The sequence below is a fragment of the Brachypodium distachyon genome, chromosome 3, assembly GCF_000005505.3.
Source record: "Brachypodium distachyon strain Bd21 chromosome 3, Brachypodium_distachyon_v3.0, whole genome shotgun sequence".
NCBI classification, from domain to species: Eukaryota; Viridiplantae; Streptophyta; class Magnoliopsida; order Poales; family Poaceae; genus Brachypodium; species Brachypodium distachyon.
In genome coordinates this window covers 272,274-293,720 of record NC_016133.3, presented here as the reverse complement: position 1 = coordinate 293,720, position 21,447 = coordinate 272,274, and the positions used below count along the sequence as shown (strand labels likewise).

Genomic DNA, 21,447 nt, shown 5'->3' with positions numbered 1-21,447 from the left:
GCGTGGTGGGACCCAGCCGCAGTGTCAGTACTCTGGGTAGGATGTACAAGCTACCCAGTGTACTACTACAGTATAGCACTCCGTATTTACTTACTGTAAGTTCTCAGTCTTCCACCACCGAAATTAAGCACAGAGTTCAGCAGAAATCCTCATCATCGCCAGGGCGGTACACCGGATTTGCTTTCGTGTGGAAATTAAAAGGACAGTGCCTTTTGGGTAGGACATGCTTTCTTCTTTCTTGTAGGCCAAAAGAAAGGAAGAAAAGAGCCAAGGCAGACATGAAAGCAGGCAACCAGCTCCATGCATCCATTGCAAGCAAATGGAATAGTTGGTGAGATCTTGGAGACAGATCACAAAACAAAATGTGCAAAAGATATAATACTATAAACAACAGGGAAAAAAAAATGCTATATCTGACTCATATGTCTTGTTGCCCCCTAAATGTAAGTGAACAAATAAAGTGCATTTTGCAAGCCAAAATACAACACTCTCTTTTAGCACTAGTGTCGTTTTCGTTGTCGGCTGGCCTGTTTTTTCAGCAAGTCACTAAATAAGTGAATAAATACACGTAGAAAATTATTTGAAACCACCAATTATTATTCTCAAAACATCAAGTGTGTATATATCTGATGAAAAATATTAGACTGCTCATTTTTGGATGCAAAAGCTTTCAGTAGTAGTAACGTCTTTCCAGTCAGTTGCTGCTTGCTGGGGGCTGAAGATGAGATGAGATGCATCAAGTTCCAAAATTCGCCTCCGCAACTTGCTTGTCTTCTCCATCCACTCTCTCCCTCTCCTCTGCCAGCGAGATCCCCTAAACCTTTCCTCTTCCTCACCTACCCGCCTCTCCAATCCAATCCAATCCAAATCCCTAGAGCATCATCGCCGCCGCCGTCCCGTCGGGAGTCAAGCTCCGGGCATTGGATTTTTCTTTCTTTCATCAGCAGGTATGATATGAAGGAGGAGTCTTTTTGGTGACTGATTGGTTCTAGATCCGCCCTAGGGAGTCTGGGAGGTGGAGAGAAGGAAGGGGGAGATGGCGGAGGCAATGGACAGTGGTAGCTGGCAGGACATGATGCGGCGGATCCTGCCGCCGGGCACGCCCATCCCGGAGGCGCCGCCCAACCTCGACTACTCCATCGCGCTCGAGTACGACGGCCCGCCGGTGCCCTACGAGCTCCCCAGGGTCGACCCCGTCGAGATCCCCTCGACGGTCCCCACGGCGGAGCCGGTGTCTGGTCCCCAAGGCTTCCTGGGGAATGGAGGAGGACTGCCGGTGGCGCCGGTCGTTGCTCGGATTGCTCGCCCGGTGCCCACCCAGGCTGGTGCTGCTGGTGGCGGCAGCTCCGAGTCGGTGAACTCGGTCCTGCAGAACGAGGAGTTCGACGACGAAGACGACTCCCGCTCGCAGTCGCATGGCTCGGCGCAGAGCTCGCCGGGGCCGCGGAATGGGGGGCATGATGGGAGGAGGGCTCAGATGGTCACCTTTGGGTTCACGCCCGACAGCAAGTACGAGAGCAACGAGTTCGACGAGATGTCCGAGCAGTTCGTGGCGGTCAGCAAGAAGGACCGGAAGAGGAGGAAGCCGTGCAACCGGTGCGGGAAGCGGAAGTGGGAGAGCAAGGAGGCTTGTCTCGTCTGCGACGCAAGGTACTGCGGTCACTGCGTGCTCAGGATGATGGGATCGATGCCCGAAGGGCGCAAGTGCGTCACCTGCATCGGCCTGCCGATCGACGAGTTTAAGAGGTCCAAGCTGGGGAAGAACTCGAGGACGCTCTCGCGGTTGCTCAGCCCGCTGGAGGTAAGGCAAATCTTGAAAGCGGAGAAGGAGTGCCAGGCGAATCAGCTCCGGCCTGAGCAGCTTATTGTCAATGGTTGCCCGTTGAGGCAGGAAGAGTTGACAGATTTGCTTAGTTGCTCACGGCCTCCTCACAAACTCAAGCCTGGAAAATATTGGTATGACAAGGAGTCAGGTTTATGGGGAAAGGTAAAATGTTTTAACTATTAAGATCATGTCTGATGTATAAGTTGTACTAAGGTTTGTGCTAATAAAATTGTTTCCTTCTCATAGGAAGGACAAAAACCAGGCAGGATCGTTAGCTCTAACCTCAATTTTAGCGGGAAGCTTCACGCCAAAGCGAGTAATGGAAACACCCAGGTTTTTATAAATGGAAGGGAAATAACAAAGAGTGAGCTGAAAATTCTCAAGGTAAAAATCTTTCCATTTCTGTTGCCCTGGCATCTTCTCTTCTTATAGCATATAGGGCTGCTTGTAGATAGTTCTTTATCGGAAATCGTGAGGGGGCAAGTTAGCTGCCCCCAGCTTCATTTATTTTCCGTTACATCTACTTTTACTTAAACGCCCACTTTTTCAACATTAATAATGAGGTACTGTGTCTGCGTAGACAGCTAAGTCACAGGATCAGGCGAGGAAGTGAGAATGACTAGTAGATATTAAATTTTGTTTTGTGCACCAGTGTGGTTTTATACCCTGAGACCTGAGCTATTTTCATTAGAACTAGAAACATTCTTTACCTATTCAGCACGTTCGAATTCCAGTATATTAGCTGACTTGAAATGTGTTAATTTATGTGTCATTTATTTTAAAATATTGAAATTATTTGCTCTTTTTTAACAGTGATCACTCTGAAACTAAAAGATCCAGGTAACCATTACTAAGGTACTTTGACAAAGAAAGGGAACACTTTTAGTGTAGCCTGTTTGTTTTGTTAAAATGTCACAATAACCACGCCCCCTTATGCTTTTAAACACATTTCTGTTTTAAGACTTCCCAGTTCACGACAAATTGGGAGTTGACCCTAAATGCAATGGTTTTTGTTACTCTGGACTTGCTCCGTGAAATATTTATTAATTGATCGATTGAAGTTCCCGCTGTATCTAGAACTGGTAACCGTCGCTAGTAAATTGGACTAATTATCTGTTTGAGCTCCGTGCCATTCGATCAACGGCCATAACCTAAAGAGTCCTTTTACGTCCAGAGGCAAGAGATGCATCGTAGAAGAGCTCTTTTCTCACATCATTTGCATCATGCTTGCAGGTTGCAAATGTGCAATGCCCCCGTGATACCCATTTCTGGGTTTACGATGATGGTCGTTATGAGGAGGAAGGACAGAACAACATCAAAGGAAAAATATGGGAGTCGGTATGTATCTTTGTTTAAAGGAATTCCATTCTGTTGCTATTTCCTTTGAAGTTCAAGCTAGGCGTGCTTATTCATAATAATTATTTTTTCCTTCTATGACCAGGCTTTGACACGTTTTGCATGTGCATTGTTTTCACTTCCGGTGCCTCCTGGGGACTCCAATGGAACCAAGGATGAAATTACCTATTTACCTAGAACTGTCCCTGATTATTTGGACCAGAAAAGAATCCAAAAGCTGCTGCTTCTTGGACCACCCAGTGCTGGTACAAGCACTATATTTAAGCAGGTATGATCCATTTCATACAGCTTATGCCTTGAGTTCTACGAATCTTGGGATATACACAGCTGTGACTAGCAAGCTGGCCCTGTAATTATCTGATGTATAAACCCTTTGAAAGTCCGTAGTGTGGTGTTTAACTGTTTACTTTAGCACAAATGACTCATGTCTGTATATTATCTGATCCCTACCACGTACCAGAGATGGTCTATGATGTTTTGTATAGAGTGTATAGTGCAATCACCAGGATTATGTTGTTAAGCGTAATGCTCGACTTTTTTTAGAGTTTTTGCGAGTCGTGATTCATCATCCTTTGGAGTTGTGTTGTCTCTACCTGGCAGTGGTGTACATATTTCTAACCTGTGGTAGCTGTTGCATGTGTCATGCTGATATGTCTTCTCATTCTACGGATCAGGCTAAGTATCTATATGCGACAAGGTTCACCCAAGAAGAACTTGATGGTATCAAATTGATGATCCAAAGCAATATGTTCAAGTATCTTGGAATTTTGCTAGAAGGTCGTGAGCGTTTTGAGGAAGAGACTTTGTCTAGATTGCATTGCACAATTTCAGAGGATGAAGCAGCACAACAAGGTAACATGGTCAAGTCATTTGCTCCACTTCACATATGTTCCATTTTTTTTTTGCGGTGAACATATGTTCCATTATTGATCTGGATTTTCTTATGCAGATGAAAATAAAGCTAACGATTCAAATTCGTGTATATACTCGATAAATGCAAGGCTGAAGAAATTCTCGGATTGGCTTTTGGATATCATAGCAATGGGTGATCTAGATGCATTCTTCCCTGCTGCAACACGTGAATATGCTCCATTTGTCGACGAGATGTGGAAGGATCCGGCCATACAAGCAACATATAAAAGAAAGGACGAGTTACATTTTCTTCCTGATGTTGCTGAGTACTTCTTGAGCAGGGTATGGACTCGAGAGTTTTAAAATTAATATAGCTCCACCCTTGATAAGATCGCACTATGCGCTACTCATATTGTGCATTTGACTGCTGTTTTTACAGGAGCACTTAACTATATTTTATTAGGTCCCTGTTTCCTATCACAGTAATTTATGACTTCCAGAATGCACGCTAATCTTATTTATTTAGGGTTGCTTCTTTGAAAGATTCAGCACATAATGTATATACTTGTGTTGAATCCCTCTTCTAAAGACTGCTAACCCCCTTTCCAGATATTGTTTTTTCTCTTGCACTGTTACATATAAGATTTTCGTTGTTTTTTGGTGCCGGCGAAGTTGAAGTTTGTATCATGCATAATTAGTTTTCGTTGGAATTGTTCAATTGACTTCTCTTATACATGGCATATTCTTGCAGGCCATTGAGGTGTCAAGCAATGAGTATGAACCTTCAGAGAAGGATGTGATCTTTGCTGAGGGAGTAACACAAGGGAATGGGTTATCTTTCATTGAGTTCACCCTTGATGATCGCAGCCCCATGTCTGAACCTTTCATTGACAATCCAGAGGCGCATTCTCAGCCTCTTACCAAGTAATCCCTGAACCTTCTTCATGCACTGGGCAAAAATCATCTAAATCGTGCCCACTTAATCTTATATATTTTGCTCCTCAGATATCAGCTGATTAGAGTTAATGCCAAGGGCATGAATGATGGTTGCAAATGGGTGGAAATGTTTGAGGATGTCCGCATGGTGATATTCTGTGTAGCACTCAGTGACTATGACCAAGTGGGACCCCCTGTAAATGGCAATAGCCGGCTTCTTCTGAACAAGATGATACAAAGCAAAGAGTTATTTGAGGCTACAATCCGGTATGCTAAACTTTTTCCGTAACTGCTATTCTTGGTGTTGGTACGGTCTTCAAAATAGAAATCACTAATTTTATTAGTCAGCAAAAATCATGAATCATTCTCTTCTGTTGAACCAGGCAACCATGCTTTTGTGATACACCTTTTGTTCTGGTGCTCAATAAGTATGACCTTTTCGAGGAGAAGATAAACCGCGCCCCTCTCTCGACCTGCGAGTGGTTCAACGATTTTTCCCCAGTTCGGACACACAACAACAACCAGTCTCTCGCCCAGCAGGCGTACTACTACATTGCGATGAAGTTCAAGGACATGTACGCTGCCCACACGAACCGGAAGCTCTTCGTGTGGCAGGCCCGCGGCCGCGACCGCCAGACGGTCGACGAGGCGTTCAAGTACATAAGGGAGGTCCTCAAGTGGGAGGAGGAGAAGGACGAGAACTACTACCAGGAGGAGTCGTTCTACAGCACCACCGAGATGAGCTCCTCTCCTTTTATCAGAGCGGAATGAGACCCACCCGAAGGCTCCGGTCGATGATTCCACCAACTGATTCGGTTTCGCACCATACCCCCGAAAAGAAATCATTGATTTGTAATATAATTAATTTACAGATTATCCCTTTGGAAATTTTCTCATGTGTGTGTGTGTATCTTGAGTCTTGAGAGACCAAAGCCTGACTTGTTTGGTCTCCTGATGTTATTGCCCAGCCTGGCATGTATGTAGTAGCTCTCTAATCTGTACACAGGTAGATCAGCTTCAGTATGGATCTGAGAATGACAATTCAGCCTGACATGTATACATTGGTTGGACTTGAGTTAGAAAATTGCACTGTATGATGATGGCAATTGATGTCGATTACAGAGGATATGGATTTCTGGTTGTTAGAGAATGATATTATGAACTTGTTTTCTATAAACTAAGCAAATGCTTGCACCTAGAGGGTGGGTAAGCCTGTCCTTGTAAATTTCTGTTAAAACTATTTGTCATTTGGCACCATTAGATGCTACTCCTCTTTCCATTAATTCATAACGGAAATAACAAGTCCCGAACAAAGTAAAGGGAAAGAAAGTGCGGGTTTGAGGCATTATCAGGACTCTGGAAATCTGGTGCCTAACGTCCGTTTTTTCTGAAATCTTTGTTGTCGTTCTAGTTGTTCGTTAATTAAATATAAAGTCAGCTTGTTTGTTCTAAAAAGAAGAGAGAAAAAAGACCCGCTGTCCGTATCTACCTCAGGTTTTTTTTATTACAAAAGGCCATTTGGCACGCTTTATTGATTATCAAAAACACTTGCTTCGTGCATCTGCCTCAGGTTAAATGGAAGGACAACTGATTCCACTAAGAAAAAGAAAGGAAAATGCCTGGAGAAAAGCAAAAGCATAAAGAAATTCTCGGATTGGCTTTTGGATATTATAGCCATGGGCGATCTAGATGCATTCTTCCCTGCTGCAACACGTGAATATGCTCCATTTGTTGATGAGATGTGGAAGGATCCGGCCATACAAGCAACATATAAAAGAAAGGACGAGTTACATTTTCTTCCTGATGTTGCTGAGTACTTCTTGAGCAGGGTATGCACTTGAGAGTTTTAAAATTAATATAGCTCCACCATTGATAAGATCGCACTATGCGTTACTCATATTGTGCATTTGACTGCTGTTTTTACGGGAGCATGTAACTATATGTTATTAGGTTCCTGTTTCCTATTACATATAAGATTTTTGTTGTTTTTGGGTGCCGGCGAAGTTGAAGTTTGTATCATGCATAATCAGTTTTCTTTGGAATTGTTCAACTGACTTCTCTTATACATGGCATATTCTTGCAGGCCATTGAGGTGTCAAGCAATGAGTATGAACCTTCAGAGAAGGATGTGATCTTTGCTGAAGGAGTAACACAAGGGAATGGATTATCTTTCATTGAGTTCACCCTTGATGATCGGAGCCCCATGTCTGAACCTTTCATTGACAATCCAGAGGCGCATTCTCAGCCTCTTACCAAGTAATCCCTGAACCTTCTTCATGCACTGGGCAAAAAACATCTAAATCGTGGTGAACTCCGGCGAGCTAATTGGGCGGCGTGGGCGCGTGAGAGAGAGGGCTAGCAGAGGGGAAAGAGAGAGAGGTGCACGGCCTTTATAGTGACGCGCGAGCAATGGCGTTTAACGCTCGGAGTAAACGGCACGGCGCGGCGTGAATGCGCGTCGTGGGCGGATTTCTCGCGCTGCCCGTTGGAGAGGACGACGGACGGGCGCGTGCTGGGCTGGGCTGGCGCGGTGCGCGGCAGGTAAGCGGGCCGGTTCAGCCCATTTGGCCGGGCCGGTCCGTTTTCTATTTTGTTTTCTTCTTTTCTTTTTCTTTTTCTGTTTTCCTTTATATCTTTTGATTTTGAACTCCAAATCGATTCAAATAAAAACCATAAAATTTGTAAAATCATATTTAAATATGATTCAACTTTTGGGACAAGAATTCCCTCAAAATAAAATATACAAAATTACTTTTGTACCATGAGTCTTGAGAGACCAAAGCATGACTTGTTTGGCCCTGATGTTGTAGCCCAGCCTGGCATGTATGTAGTAGTTCTCTAATCTGTAAACAGGCAGATCAGCATATCAGTATAAATTTGACGACATGTGGAATGACAATCCAGTGTGACTTATACACATTGTTTGGAGTTCATTAGAAAATTGCACTGTATGATGATTATGATGTTGAGAAATTGTTTTTCATAACTAAGAAAATTCTTGCCCCTAGAGAGAGTGAGTCGAAGCTAAGCTTGCCCTTGTAAAATTTTGTTGCCGTTTGCCACCAGGAGATGCTAGAATTCGAATCCGAGCTGATCAGTAGGAACAAACGGATCAAGATATCGATGTTTCCCAGGTCTTTTAACATCTCTAATATATTTAGTCAGGAGGAGGGCAAGATCCATTCCGAGTTTAAATTGACAAGTTAAAAAAAGAAGAAGGTGTTTTTTTAGTAATCACTCCAGTAACATCTCCGGACAGTACAGGTTACAGTTGAACAACAAACAACATAAACCAACTGACTGAAACACACACAGCTCGCCCTGCACTCTGCTAAATACGAACTCTGCAAACTAGACAAACACAAGTCGACGGCAACCGCTAGCTAGCTACTGCAGGCGCAGTACATACACAAACATAACACAAGACTAGCTGGTGCAAGGAAATAAACCGTTGAGCAGGGAGCCCGACCGGCTGTGCCATCCCACAGCGGCTCACCGTGCACAACCCGCTAACCGCCGCCACGACCTACACGTGCCATCCCACGTGAAGAAGCGGCGAGCTGCATGCTAAACAGTAAATTAAGATAGATTATCCATCGGCATGGATCGGAGGGAGCGACGAGGTAGAGGGAGCTACTCGTCGTCATCGTCGTCCTCGTCATCGTCCTTCCCCTCGTCCTCGTCATCGCCCTCCTCCTCCTCCTCGTCCTCGAGGGGGACCTCGTGGAGGACGTAGTAGTCGGGGAGGGGGTCGTCGACGCCTTCAAGATCGTTATAGGTAGGCTCTGCGTCCAGATCAGGCCTGGGCTTCGGGTTGCCGTCCTCGTCCTCCTCCTCATCCTCGTCATCGCCCTCCTCCTCCTCCTCATCATGTTCATGAAGTATGCTGGTGCATTGGTCAACCCAAATGGCATCACTGTATATTCATACAAGCCATATCTAGTGGTGAAGGCTGTTTTGGGTATATCCGCTTCTCGGATCTTCAGCTGAAAATAGCCTGATCGAAGATCGATCTTTGAAAATACACATGCTCCTTTCAATTGATTGAATAGATCATTGATAATAGGTAAGGGGTATTTATTCTTTATCGTCATCTCATTCAGGGAACGATAGTCAATGCACATCTTTTGACTCTTGTCCTTCTTCCTCTACAAACAGTACAGGTGCTCCCCATGGTGATGAACTGGGACGGATGAAACCTTTCGACAGTTGCTCTGCAAGCTGCTTCTTCAATTCCTTTAATTCATCCACAGCCATCTTATATGGTCTTTTGTAATGGAGAGTATCTATATGGTCTGCTATTCACTGGCTGGGCATCAGGCAGTAAGTCAATAGCATGGTGAAATTCCCTATATGGAGGAAGAGAAGTTGGTTCCTTGAACACATCTTGGAACTTGTGCAACAGATCAGCTACAGCTGGTGGTACTTGAGCCTCACAGCTGACAGAGTCAGTGCCCATAGCATGTAATTCTGTCACAGCCCATATAGCATTGCCCTTTAGCAATTTGACCAGATTCTCCACTGTGATAACCTGCAATTCAGTTATAGGAGGTGGATTGATACCCTGGAGCCTGACCAGCCTGCTATGGTAAATAAACTCAATCCACCTGTGCTCCCAGTTGCAGGAATGGTGCCCCATTGCTTTAACCAATCCATGCCCAATATACCATTATAGCCCCCAAGTTGTAACACTCTCATGTCATGAGAAAAGGTATGACCCTGCAGCCACCAAGTGAGTCCCTTCACTTGAGAAGTACACAACAAGGAATCCCCATTAGCCACTTTCATCCTGGTGGGAGCTAGAACTTCAGGCAGCAACTGTAACTTCTGGACCAAAGCAGTATCAATAAAGCAGTGGGAACTGCCCGAATCAACTAACAACAACAGGACTTGATTTCCATCCAAAGCTCTCAACTGGATAGTGCCTGAATCTGTGGCTCCTGACAAAGCATGTAAAGACACATGGCAATCATCACCTACATCTTGATGGGTTGTAACTAGAGCATCAAGTACTTCATCTGATAAAATTTCAGAAGTTTCCAAGGCTTTGAGTTGTGCTCCTCCAGCTGTTGGACATTGATGTCCAGGTGCAAACTTCTCTCCACACTTAAAGCAGAGCCCATTAGCTCTTCTATAATCTTTGAGATGTTTGGCCTTCCACAATTCACCCTTCTCAAATTTGTGAGGCCCAGTGTCTACAGATCCACTTGTGTCACCCTTAGTCACAGGTCGTTTGGTATAAGACTTTGTGCTCCAAAACCTCATCCCGTCCATCACTCCTTGCACAGCAGCAAAAGCAGCAGCTGCAGCCAATGTGTCAGGCATCTGCACCTCCACAGCAGCCCTGAGCTCCTCTTTCAACCCCAATATAAACTGCTGAACCAACATCATGCCACTAATGTGAGGATCATACAAGTGAATCTGATAGACAAGCATATCAAACTGCCGTTTGTACTCTTCGACGGTGCCAATCTGCTTCGATGTCAACAACTCACGAGTTTTATCCCTCTGCATATTGCCCTCAAACTCCTGAATAACAGCAGCTGCAAAGACGGGCCAGCTATGGTAAGGCTGAATTAACTTGTATGACTGGTACCAGTGCGCTGCATTATCTCTCATATACATAGTGGCGGCAGAGACTTTAAATCCTTCAGCTATGTTATACAATTGGAAGAAAGTGTTGCAGGTATCCACCCAAATCCGAGCATCAGTACCATGGAACTTTGGGAAATCCATCTTCGGCATCCACGTGCGACGGTGTTCATCACTAGCATCGCTGGATGTCTGGCCAGGCATTTCAACAAACACTGCCTCGGGTGTGGGTGAGGGAAAAGATACCTTGGGAATGGTGGTTGACCGTGCCTTGGGTGGGAGTGGTGGGGGCTCCGGGGGCATGCCGTAGGGCATACCCATGATGCTCCGCTCCTCGGGAGGTGGTACCGTCAACATCGGCAGTACCACGGGACGCGTCACGCGTGCCGTGCCACCCGGTTCCTCCCGCGCCTTACTCATCACCTCCATGGCCAAGTTGACCTTGACCTGCATCTACTCCATCGCCTCCGCATGCTTGCTGAGCTTCGCATCGATCTCCTCCAGGTGAGTGCGCATCGTCCCAACCGCCTCAAACTTCATCTCCATCGCGCCGAAACGCTCCAGCAATGCCTCCATGGATTCGAGCACAAAACGGGTCTGGGCGGACGGAGTTGAGGGCTTGGACGGTGCCGTTGCGGCTTCCTCTGTACTGCTCCAATGCCGATCTCGGATTTACAGCAAGTCATCGAAGTGCCCTGCAACCGATCGGTCGATGTTACGGAACAGCGTCGAGTGGCGAAGTGCAAGTGGGGTCGTGGCTCCTGATACCAATTGTGATATCTCAAGAGCAGATAGAGATCGTCGCCGCTGGGATTCACGAGTTCGAGAGGCTACCGAGAGAGAGAGAGAGATACTTGGGGAAGAAGAAGAAGTTTGGGGGAAGTTTCAATTTCATTTCTTCGATAACCCAAAGACACCACCGGGTGCTGATTATATACTCAGTCACCTTAACACCTTACAAGGCCCATGGCCCACAACTCAACACGGCCCAAGGCCAACACTTAAACGTTTACAAGCAGTTAACTTGCCGGATCCGTCACAGTGTCTGGCTCACAGGCGTGACATTCCTGTGTTGGGGGGTTCTTTACCGATCCCCCACCTCTTTTCCCCTTTCCTAGTGACTGAGTTCTTGCTGCCATGGATCCGAAAAGTGGTTTCGAATGGAGCGGCTCTTGTGTCACTGGTATGCTTGGGGATCATGCTCGATTAGGACTGCTTCCTCCAGGGTGATCCTGCCCCTGGCGCCTGCCTGGGGGCGAATCGCATCCTCTTCCGTCAGCGGGCGAATCTGTCCTTTTCCTTGACCACATCGATCGAGGTTTGTATCCTCCTGGCTCCAAGTTCTTCGGGGTACCATGGAATTCGCATCCAAGATCTGCGCCCCAGAGAGGTATTACAGATTTCTGGCTTCGTAGCCTTGTGTAAGGCGTACCTCTGTATTTCCCCTAGGATGGATTTGTGGGCGAAACTCTTCAAGTGTGTCTGGAAGAAATGTGGTCCTAGGATGACCCCTGATTTTGGTGCCGCAAGCTTCGAGAGAACAGCCCTTTCTTTCTCGGAGGAGGGCGAGGAGGCATGGCATACCCGATTCTTCTACTGCCGTCTCGTAATTCCGGATGGCGATAACGGATTTGAATCGTCCTACCACGCCCCTGTTCGTGGGGATAGTCATTATATGCTGGATCCTTTCTGGAGTGTTATCCCGTCAACGGACGAGCTTATAAGTCGAATTCAATGGCTGGTAACCCATGGACCTATGGCAGTCCTCCTGGTGGACTTCTGGGTGTACCGCCGAGTGCAACCTTTGTGCGCTCCGACTTGTTTACTAGGTTACTTCCAACGCACTACTTAAGCAGCCAAGTGGTATTCCACTCACTCCTGGTGAAATGGACGGTTTGGGAACCGCTGTTCACGACCACGCAACCCAAGTTTGATCCAACTTGGATAAGGTCGATTCCGGTTTTCGTTCTCCATGGACGGGAATCGCCTGAATGTGGACGACGGCAATCCTCGCAAGGGGGAGCGGCGGCGACAGCTAGTGCTGGCGAACCGGTAATCTAAAGGATGCTACTTTGAGCAAAGTTTTATGTAGATCGCCATCTTGTAGCTTTTGTAGAAAACAAAAAATCCGATATTTACAGCATAAAGGATTTTCCGCCCTACTCTCTGGTGGAAGGATACACGCATCCGTTCCTTTTGCGTGCGTCCATTGACGTGTATGACGCGTGTCACCTACGAGTAGGTGACCTTTCCTCAAGCTGACTCGCTCAGGCAGCCCATTACTTTAATTCCCGCAACGTCATTTTCATGGCTCATATGGGTGCCCCTCGACGACGCAAGCCTTCCTTGGTTTGGGCCGACTGCTGCTTCCCACACCCACTACTTGGCCGGAAAGTAAATTTGACTAGGACCTGGTTGTACCTCGCTTGACTAGTGATCGATTGTGCCACACGACAACAATCTTCTTTGGCTTCCCCAAAATTGTTCAAAAAAGCAACTTTGATCTCAAAATCGATTTGAGCAAAAACAACAGCCCCCGAGCGTCTCGAGGGGGTTGGGCTTTTTTTATTCATCATCAACACAAGAGTGTCACATTGTCTTACGGATGTCCGTCGGGTAAGAAATAAGACTATTGTGTGGTGATGTGAATGCTACTATTGGTGAATAATGTCACCGAAAAAACTTGTTGTCCTATCGAAGGCTGGTTTCGAGGGACTTACTTGTAACATATGTCGCCCTTTGTCGCTTACGTGCTCTACTGCATCCTTTGACGTTGAGGTCTGTGAGGTCGACCAGTATTTTGCATGTGCGGCGGCTGCCTTGTTGGTATTGTTTGCCGGCCAAATGTATTGGCTGGTTTTGTCTACGGGTTGTTGTGGGATTGTCCCGAATTGTTCGACGAGGTCTGGTGCCTGCTTTGAGTTTGTTGGTGATGCTCCTGGGACAGTTGTTTCCACCAAGTAATTAATGTAGCAGCTTGCAGTCTTCAAAAGTATGATGTGATGGCCTCGATGACATATTGTGTATTCGGCAAGACTGTGTTAACGCGATGATTGTTGAACGTTCGATCTTGGAGAGCTCGTTATCATTTCCCATACACTACGTAGTGGCCAAGTTGGGGTTGCTTTCTTTTCTTCCTGGGCCGAGTTGGCTTTCACCTTTTTGACCTTGTGCTTCTTTGCTCTGAATTCTAAGGTTTCTAGCTTGTCTACTCGCTGCCAATGATCTGGGTGTAAATACTCGGAGTACTGTGATTTACTTCCGGGGACATGTATCATCATGGAGGATGAACGTATAGTAGGGCCAACGAGGGAGGAGAAGGCGAGTGAGATCGGAACTCTGCGAGTAGCGAAACAGACAAGGGTTTATACATGTTCGACTTACTCCTTCTCGCAGAAGTAAGCCTGTGCTCATCGAGGGCACCTAGCCCGGCTTCATATAGTCGAATAGTTAGGGTTTTGGGATCGAGCCGGGTACAACTCGTACATGGACTCTACCTTTCTGAACTACTTAGGATTCTTCCTTGAGGTAAATACACCGGCGGTCCTACAATTATTAAGTTGGTGTCACTTTAGTCCTAAAATTATGAAATCGCACTCTTAGATCCTAATATTATTTTAAGTGGTTCATGCGAGGTCCTAAGCTGGCTCTGGAGCGTTTGACCCGCCTACGTGGCTCGTTGACGCAGTACACGTCAGCAAGAGGCCCACAGACCATAACCGACAGCAGTGTAATTTAACAAAAAAAAACCTCGCGGAATAACCATCTCGTGGAAACCTCGTCCGTCCTCGTCGTCGCCGACGGGGCCATGGTCTTTGCGATCTTGAGGTCCGTGGCGAGGCGGGTGAGAACAGGGGAGGCCGTGTTGGCGAGCACGGTTGCTAGGCTGAGGAACGCACGGAGGGAATGCTCGTGGACTCGTTCCCCTCGCGCCGCCCGCCTTGCGCTCCGCTGCGTCACGCCGTCTTCCTGCGCGAGCGCCTCGACGGCGCTCACGCAACCTCGCTGCAGCGCAACCCCGCCGTCTTGCGATGCCACAACTATTTTGCAGAACCTCACGGCCGCGACCAGCTGCAGGAGAACTCGAGGCGCAGGACTGGGCCGACAGGTTCCTCGTCCCCACAGGCATCTCCGTCTCCATTGCTCCCCGGTGATGAAGGGGGTTTCTAATAAATTGCATTGGCATTGGTTATGGTTGTGGGCCTCCTTGCTGATGTGTACTGGGTCACGGTTCACGTAGTCGCGTCAAACTCGCCAGAGCCAGTTTAGGACTTCGCGTGAATCACTTAAAATAAAATTAGGACCTAAATGTGCAATTTCATAATTTTAGGACTAAAGTGACACCAACTCAATAATAGTAGGATCATGGATGCATTTACTTCTTCTTCCTTTACAAGATATGCGCATGGCATCCTTCCTATATAAGATATCTACAACACATATTTTCCATAACTCAAACTAGGCTTCCTTCTTCAATACGCCGACTTCCCTTCGCATTTATCCCTTGAGGAATCCGTTCGTTTTAAAAACGCACTACCTTCTTCAATTCCTTTTTTGTTGTTTTACTGGGCTATACATCCCCACTTCGTTGAGCTCGAACTCTTTAATCTCTCGTCTCCCATCTCCACCATGTCGTACAGTAACTCTCGCCAGAACACGTCCATCTCGGACATGAACCATTCCATTTCCGGCGAGTCCTCGAATGCGAGGAACAAGCGGAAGTGGGACAGGATGATGCGGGAGGAGCCCTCGTTGGAGGAGGGGAGTGACAAGGTGCTGTCGAGCGACGGCATGGGCGACGGCGACGGCGGTGACAATGGCGGCAAGAGCTCCTGGGACTCCAGAGACGGCGATGATGGCTCCGGCGGCTCCAGCGGTTGCTTTGACGGCGGCAAAGGCGACGGTGGCGTTGACAGCAACGACGGCGGCGATGGCGAAGACCACAGCGAGGGGCACTCGGCCATTGCTGGCTGGGCTGCCTCCCTGCCAGTCCCGGATGATCTGAAGGTCCCGCCGGGCTTCTCACCTTGCGCCCCGGCCGCCGCGCTCGCTGCGCCTCTCGCCCCTACTCCCTCGGTCGTCGCAACCGAGAGAGAGCTGGGGGATATACTTTCCACGGTGGAGACGACCGGCCTGCTACTGGAGCGGCTGGTCGCCACCCTGACGGAGCATGCCGAGCGCCTTCGGGAGCTCGGCCGTTCAGTGAAGGCCCTGCAAAAGGCAACCACCGAAGAAGTAGGCACTCGGCCTGGGGTTTTGGCATTTGCTACCTTATATCCTACTAAGAATTCTTCCTTGGCTCGCTGGGCCCGAGTAGGAAAGTTCTGTGTGGCACGTCTTGCGGTTGGCCCTGGAAAGGGCCTACTGTGCGACACGCGATTTTTTTAAGCGAGTGACTTTTGCAGTCGGCCTTGGAGCTTACTCGGTCTGTCGTTATTTTGGGTAATCCCTTGTTGGTGTAGCCACCGAGTATCAGTACGTTTGTGAATTAAATTAAACAAATTGATACCCTGTTGGTGTAGCCCCCGAGTTCTTTTTTTTTTGCTTATTGCAAAAGTAATAATGACTCATGATTTAACGATAGCCCCCTATCGATTAATCTCAGAGACAGATACAATCACGGAGGATGATTGTAGAGCGGGGCCGACGAGAGAGTAGATGCATGAAGAAGATGGATTCGGCGAGTAATGAAAGAGACAAGGTTTTATACAGGTTCAGTTTGTCCCTTCTCACAGAGATAAACCTACGTCCTGTTGGCAATCTATTATTTGTCTATGATATTACAAGTTGTGTTCTGCCCATCGAAGGCCCCTGACTCGGCTTTATATAGTCGAACAACTAGGGTTTGTGGCGGAGCCGAGTTCGTACCCAACTAGGCTTCTGCCTTCTATTCTACTAAGGATTCTTCCTTTTACGAGATATGCGTACGGCATCCTTTCTATACAAGATTGATATATACTAAAACCTATACTAGGCTTCATTTTCTAGTACTGCACCTTCCTTATTGTACATGGTTTCTTGTCAAGCCGAGTAGTAGAGTGTCCGACTTAATGGCTTGGTCCACTTGGCACTCGGCTGCCCGGCTCGGATATTTCCGTCATTAGCCCCCGGGTGTGGCGTTGATCATAGGCCGTGTTCTTCTGACTGCTCGACGGAGCTTTGACTCTTCGATTCTTGAAAACGCTTCTTTGTATCAACGGCGCGCTTGCTTCGAAATTCCTCCAGCTTGTGTGATTGACGAGTTCGTTGCGCTTCTTCGGGAAAAAGTGGGTATTGACTTCAGATCTGGAGATTCGAAATTCTTCCCCCAATTCCTCTTGCGCGTTCTATTTCTGCCACCATGACTTCGGGAGAGAGCTTTGGTTGGAAGGGATCTTGCGTATCTGAAAGGATGCTTGCGAATCGCGTCCTATCAGGTCTTCTGCCCCCAAAATCTATTTGCCCTTGGCGTATCCCTGGCGATGAATTATAGCCTTGCCCTGCAGAGGGGGAAATTTTCTGCTTTCTAAATCACATTGATCGAGGTCTGTATCCTCAGGGTTCCAAGTTCTTTAGAGATTTGTTGCTTTTCCATGGCCTTCATATTCAGGATCTTGGCCCCAAGGAGATCCTACAGGTTTTTGGCTTCGTTGCTTTGTGCGAAGCGTACCTCTGTATCGCCCCCAGGTTAGATTTTTGGTCGAAGTTATTTAAATGCGCCCAGAGAAGAAACAGTTCAAGAATTACTTCTAATTTTGGAGCTGCCAGCTTTGAGAGGACCAAGTATGGATCTTATCCTTCCCTTTCCTTCTCGGAGGCAGGCGAAGATACCTGGTATACCTGTTTTTTTATTCGCGTCCTGCCATTCCTGATGGCGAAACTGGATTCGAGTCTTTCTATAGTGTTCCTATCTTTGGAGCTCGTAGTTATATGCTGGAGCCTCTTCAGAATGCTTTCCCATCGGTAGATGAGCTTGTAAATCGAATCTGGTGGCTGCTATCTCGTGATCTTAAGGCGTTTGGGTTAATAGATTTCTGGATATACCGTAGGGTACAGCCTCTGAGCCTTCGGAATTGTCTCTTATGTGATCTTGATGATGAAGGCGATTTGCAACATGAAGCGACCGGCCCGTAATGGGTTCGATATCTGTGCTTACAGTGCTAGTTCCTGAATTGACTCGCTACCACACACAGTTTCAAGATGTAATATCAAGATACAAATGTCAAAGTATATACATCGCATTGATCCAGAATTTAAAAGTACTTACAACCTGGCATAACCTTATAGGTTAGCTCAAAATAAAATATAAAGTTTGACAACGGAAAACGGGAGATACAAGAGCCACATCAACACCATAGTGGTAACATGTTGGAATGTAAGCTTGCAACCCAATCAAACGATTCCTCACTCGTCGTCTGAAACACTTGCATCATTAAACGATGCAGCCACTAAGGGGTCAATACATTGAATGTATTGGCAAATTCACTAGAGTGGTTATAGCAGACCTATCAAATACATGCAATATTTGGCTGAGCGGGGTTCAGGCTTTTTGCATGAGAAAAACATAGTTTTTCCTACTACAATTTATAATTGTTACTCTATTTGACATTGGGTAGACACATCAATGCTCCTATTAATCTATGGACACCGGATAGAAATCAATGAGTGCTCCTAATCCCAAGTTCAAACCATCAAATTTTATTAAGAAATTGGAGTGGGTGAGACTTTCCTTACAGCTTCCAAATCTAGCTGCTCATAACTGTCCATGACCGGGGACACGGCTAAGTATTTAGTTTGACACTTTCGAGAGGTTGTACACTTTACCCACAAGAAACTGACGTGTTAATCCATTGTTGTCCTCAGGGTGGAGTAGCAACCGTGTCAATTACGAGACTTTCAAAAGTAATCCCCCAAACCACCTGAGGGACCCGTGCTCCCACCTACACATTCTACATCATCACAATTCCTCGGATTTAGGTTCAAACAATTTACTTCATCAAGCCAGAGCCCATATTAGTATGTGGCTGTACTGGAAGCAATTAAATAGGAAACTAGTCCAGTCTCTGGATACCCCTGGTGGCATTCCACGATTACGTGAACGCAGGCGCTCCCGAATCCACGGTAAGATGACTCATAGAAATGGACCCATAGAAATGGAACTTCCATCGAAAATCTCAAAGCAGCCCACCCATGATGGTTCATTGAATAGTTGTCTTAAGCATACTTTGAAAATACATTTCAACAACAATTTCATGGTATAGTGATCCACCCATGTATACTAAAATAGCATGGCTAAGCATTCAACTACTCACGGTGGCTATTGGTGGAAAGTTAATGGCAAAGATAATCTATACTACTAGAAATTTATAGCTAGTATAGATACAATAATAATCATATCAATGCATTTTACAACAACTCTCAATGCATAAGAATTTAACATAAGAATAATAGGATCATGGTCAAAATGAACTTGTCTTGGTTAAGGTTGTTGAATCCTTCTTCTTAAACGACACACAATCACTAATCGCACCCCGAGTGATCTATCGTAGAGAACAAATATAAATACGCAGTTCACACAATTCGAATAACTCCAAATATAACTCCAAACGAACACCAAACACGAGTCAACATGAAAAGCAATCGATAACAGTACTAAGTTAACGTATAGCTAATACTACTTTAACTCTAAACAAAGTTCTAGGTCCTAGGGCTAAGACTAAAGTGGCCAAGTCTGGAATTTGTCTATAGGAACTGTCATAACGTAGATACTTTGGCTGTTTGGCATAAGGTGCTAATGGGCAGAACATAAAGGGGTTTTCTTCTCACTATCTAACAAAGTTAGATTCCTCTCAATAGGATCTACGGAGTAATAGCTATGGGTTTGAAAAGATGGCTAGTCAGAAATTGGTAGACTAAACGTGCTAAATCCAATTGAAAATGTACTAGTGCTAATGGCTTCAAACGACAGAGAACCAATGGGATGAATCTCTATCTCTACCCGCTAATCACGTCGTTTCGTCCGTACATATTCATCAAACGGCTCACGTCGTTTCGTTCTCCACCCGCTAATCACGCGCCCGCCCGCATCATCTCTAGCGTATCCGGTATCCCTATTTTCCCGGACAAAAAGAAACAAACGTCGTCCACATCCGTCGCCGTCGCCCAGCACTTCGCCGCCATCGCCCAACCTGCCGTGCCCCACCCTTCCATCGCACGTCGACCAGCCCGCCGCCGCCCATCGACAAGCTACCTTCTTCCTGGCCGTTGCCCCCTCCTCCTCGCCTAGGTACTACCGCCGTGGCTGCAGCCAAATCCTCGAACCAGTCGCCTCCTTCACACGTGCATACCTCCTCCTCCTGGCCTGCTGCCAACTACCAGCGCGGCCTTCAGTGCTCCTCCTCCCCAAGTCCCCTGGATCCAGATCAGGAGGAAGAGAGATACGAAAGAGGCCCGGCCAGCACCTTCCTAGCAGAGATCGATTGATGCAGTGCTGAAAGGTATTTGGTGAAATGCTGATTCCATATGACTTCTTTGCATGGAAATAGTGTATCTTGAGTTGAAAATAGTGTATCTTGAGTTGAAAACTGAATCTGCTGCATGCTGTTATTGAGTAGCCAACTTCCAAGCCCTATGTCTTTTGAATTATAGCTCCTATTTAGTCGATTATTTCTGTTACGTAAATACAACATCAACCTCTACACTTTAGACCACTGTATGCACATTATCTAATCCACCTACACTAGTGGGTCGTCAATTAAAAGTTGTATTCACAGAACATTGTTGTAGATTAGCTAGATTAGCTAGAACCTCTTTGTTGTGGGTTTCTTGTACTTTCCAAGCCACGACTCTTTGTCTGTGTGTAGGTACACGGCAGAGCATCCCTTGAACTCTTCTACGGTCCGAGGGTTTCTTCGCTTTAACTCCGGAATAAAGCGAGCTGATGTGCACGTGTTGTAAAACGATGATATTGCCTCCTTGGGCTGCAGGTGTTTGCGGTTTTTAACGAAAGTGGGCCACCGTGCGATGTATTCTTGGAGCGTCTCGTTCTGCCGTTGATTGCGGTATCCAAGTTTATACTTTCTTTGGGGCCTGGGTGATCGAAGTTGGGCTGGGACTTTTTTCGATCGTTTGCTCCCATTATCCTGGTTTGGTGCTTCTTCCTGGGTTTTTCCCGCAGCCATGTACTGTTTCTTTGATCTGTTGTATCGTGACGATACCTCTTCTCGACATTTGTGGTGGTCTTCCATCGGGTGCTTCGTGTAATCCTCTTGGATCGAATTTCCTTCACTATCCAGTTTTTGAAGGATGAATCGCTGCTTGCGATGAAAATATGATTGGTCGCCGCTGTGTCAGTGACAAAGGTGGCTTCCCAAGCCCCCGTGTGATCTTATCGAAAGATCATCGTGCTTTCTTTTTCTGCTGGAGATCGATCTCTCGATTTCGCCGGATCTCGATCATCTCCTGATGAAGATTTTCTCCCATTGTGGGCCCCACGGTGGGCGCCAACTGTCGATTAATCTCAGAGTCAGATACCATCACGGAGGATGATTGTAGAGCGGGGCCGACGAGAGAGTAGATGGAGGAAGAAGATGGATTCGGCGAGTAATGAAAGAGACAAGGTTTTATACAGGTTCACTTTATCCCTTCTCGTGGAGATGAACCTACGTCATGTTGACAATCTATTATTTGTGTATGATATTACAAGTTGTGTTTTGCCCATTGAGGACTGGCTCGTCTTTATATAGTCGAACAGATAGGGTTTGGGGCGGAGCCGGGTTCGTAACCAACTAGGACTCTGCCTTCTATTCCACTAAGGATTATTCCTTTACAAGATATGCATACGGCATCCTTTCTATACAAGATTGATACATACTAAGACCTATACTAGGCTTCCTTTTCTGGCACAA

At 46.5% G+C, this 21,447-nt stretch overlaps 2 protein-coding genes and 1 long non-coding RNA gene across 3 annotated transcripts; all 3 read left to right on the top strand.

Annotated features, from left to right (window-relative positions):
* Positions 1-666: 666 nt before the first annotated feature.
* LOC100825632 (extra-large guanine nucleotide-binding protein 3) lies at positions 667-6,122 on the top strand. The gene is made up of 9 exons (XM_003574298.4): positions 667-1,987; positions 2,072-2,209; positions 3,059-3,163; positions 3,267-3,449; positions 3,856-4,033; positions 4,131-4,375; positions 4,785-4,957; positions 5,039-5,236; positions 5,353-6,122. The coding sequence occupies exons 1-9, from the start codon at positions 1,037-1,039 to the stop codon at positions 5,738-5,740; spliced, it is 2,559 nt and encodes an 852-aa protein (XP_003574346.1). The 5' UTR covers positions 667-1,036; the 3' UTR covers positions 5,741-6,122.
* Positions 6,123-6,645: 523 nt separating this feature from the next.
* On the top strand, positions 6,646-7,229 carry LOC106866346 (extra-large guanine nucleotide-binding protein 3). The gene is made up of 2 exons (XM_014900402.1): positions 6,646-6,798; positions 7,053-7,229. The coding sequence occupies exons 1-2, from the start codon at positions 6,646-6,648 to the stop codon at positions 7,227-7,229; spliced, it is 330 nt and encodes a 109-aa protein (XP_014755888.1).
* Positions 7,230-19,640: 12,411 nt separating this feature from the next.
* LOC112271453 lies at positions 19,641-21,447 on the top strand. Its single transcript, XR_002964429.1, has 2 exons — positions 19,641-20,037; positions 20,404-21,447. It is a non-coding gene; the product is annotated as an uncharacterized LOC112271453 (long non-coding RNA).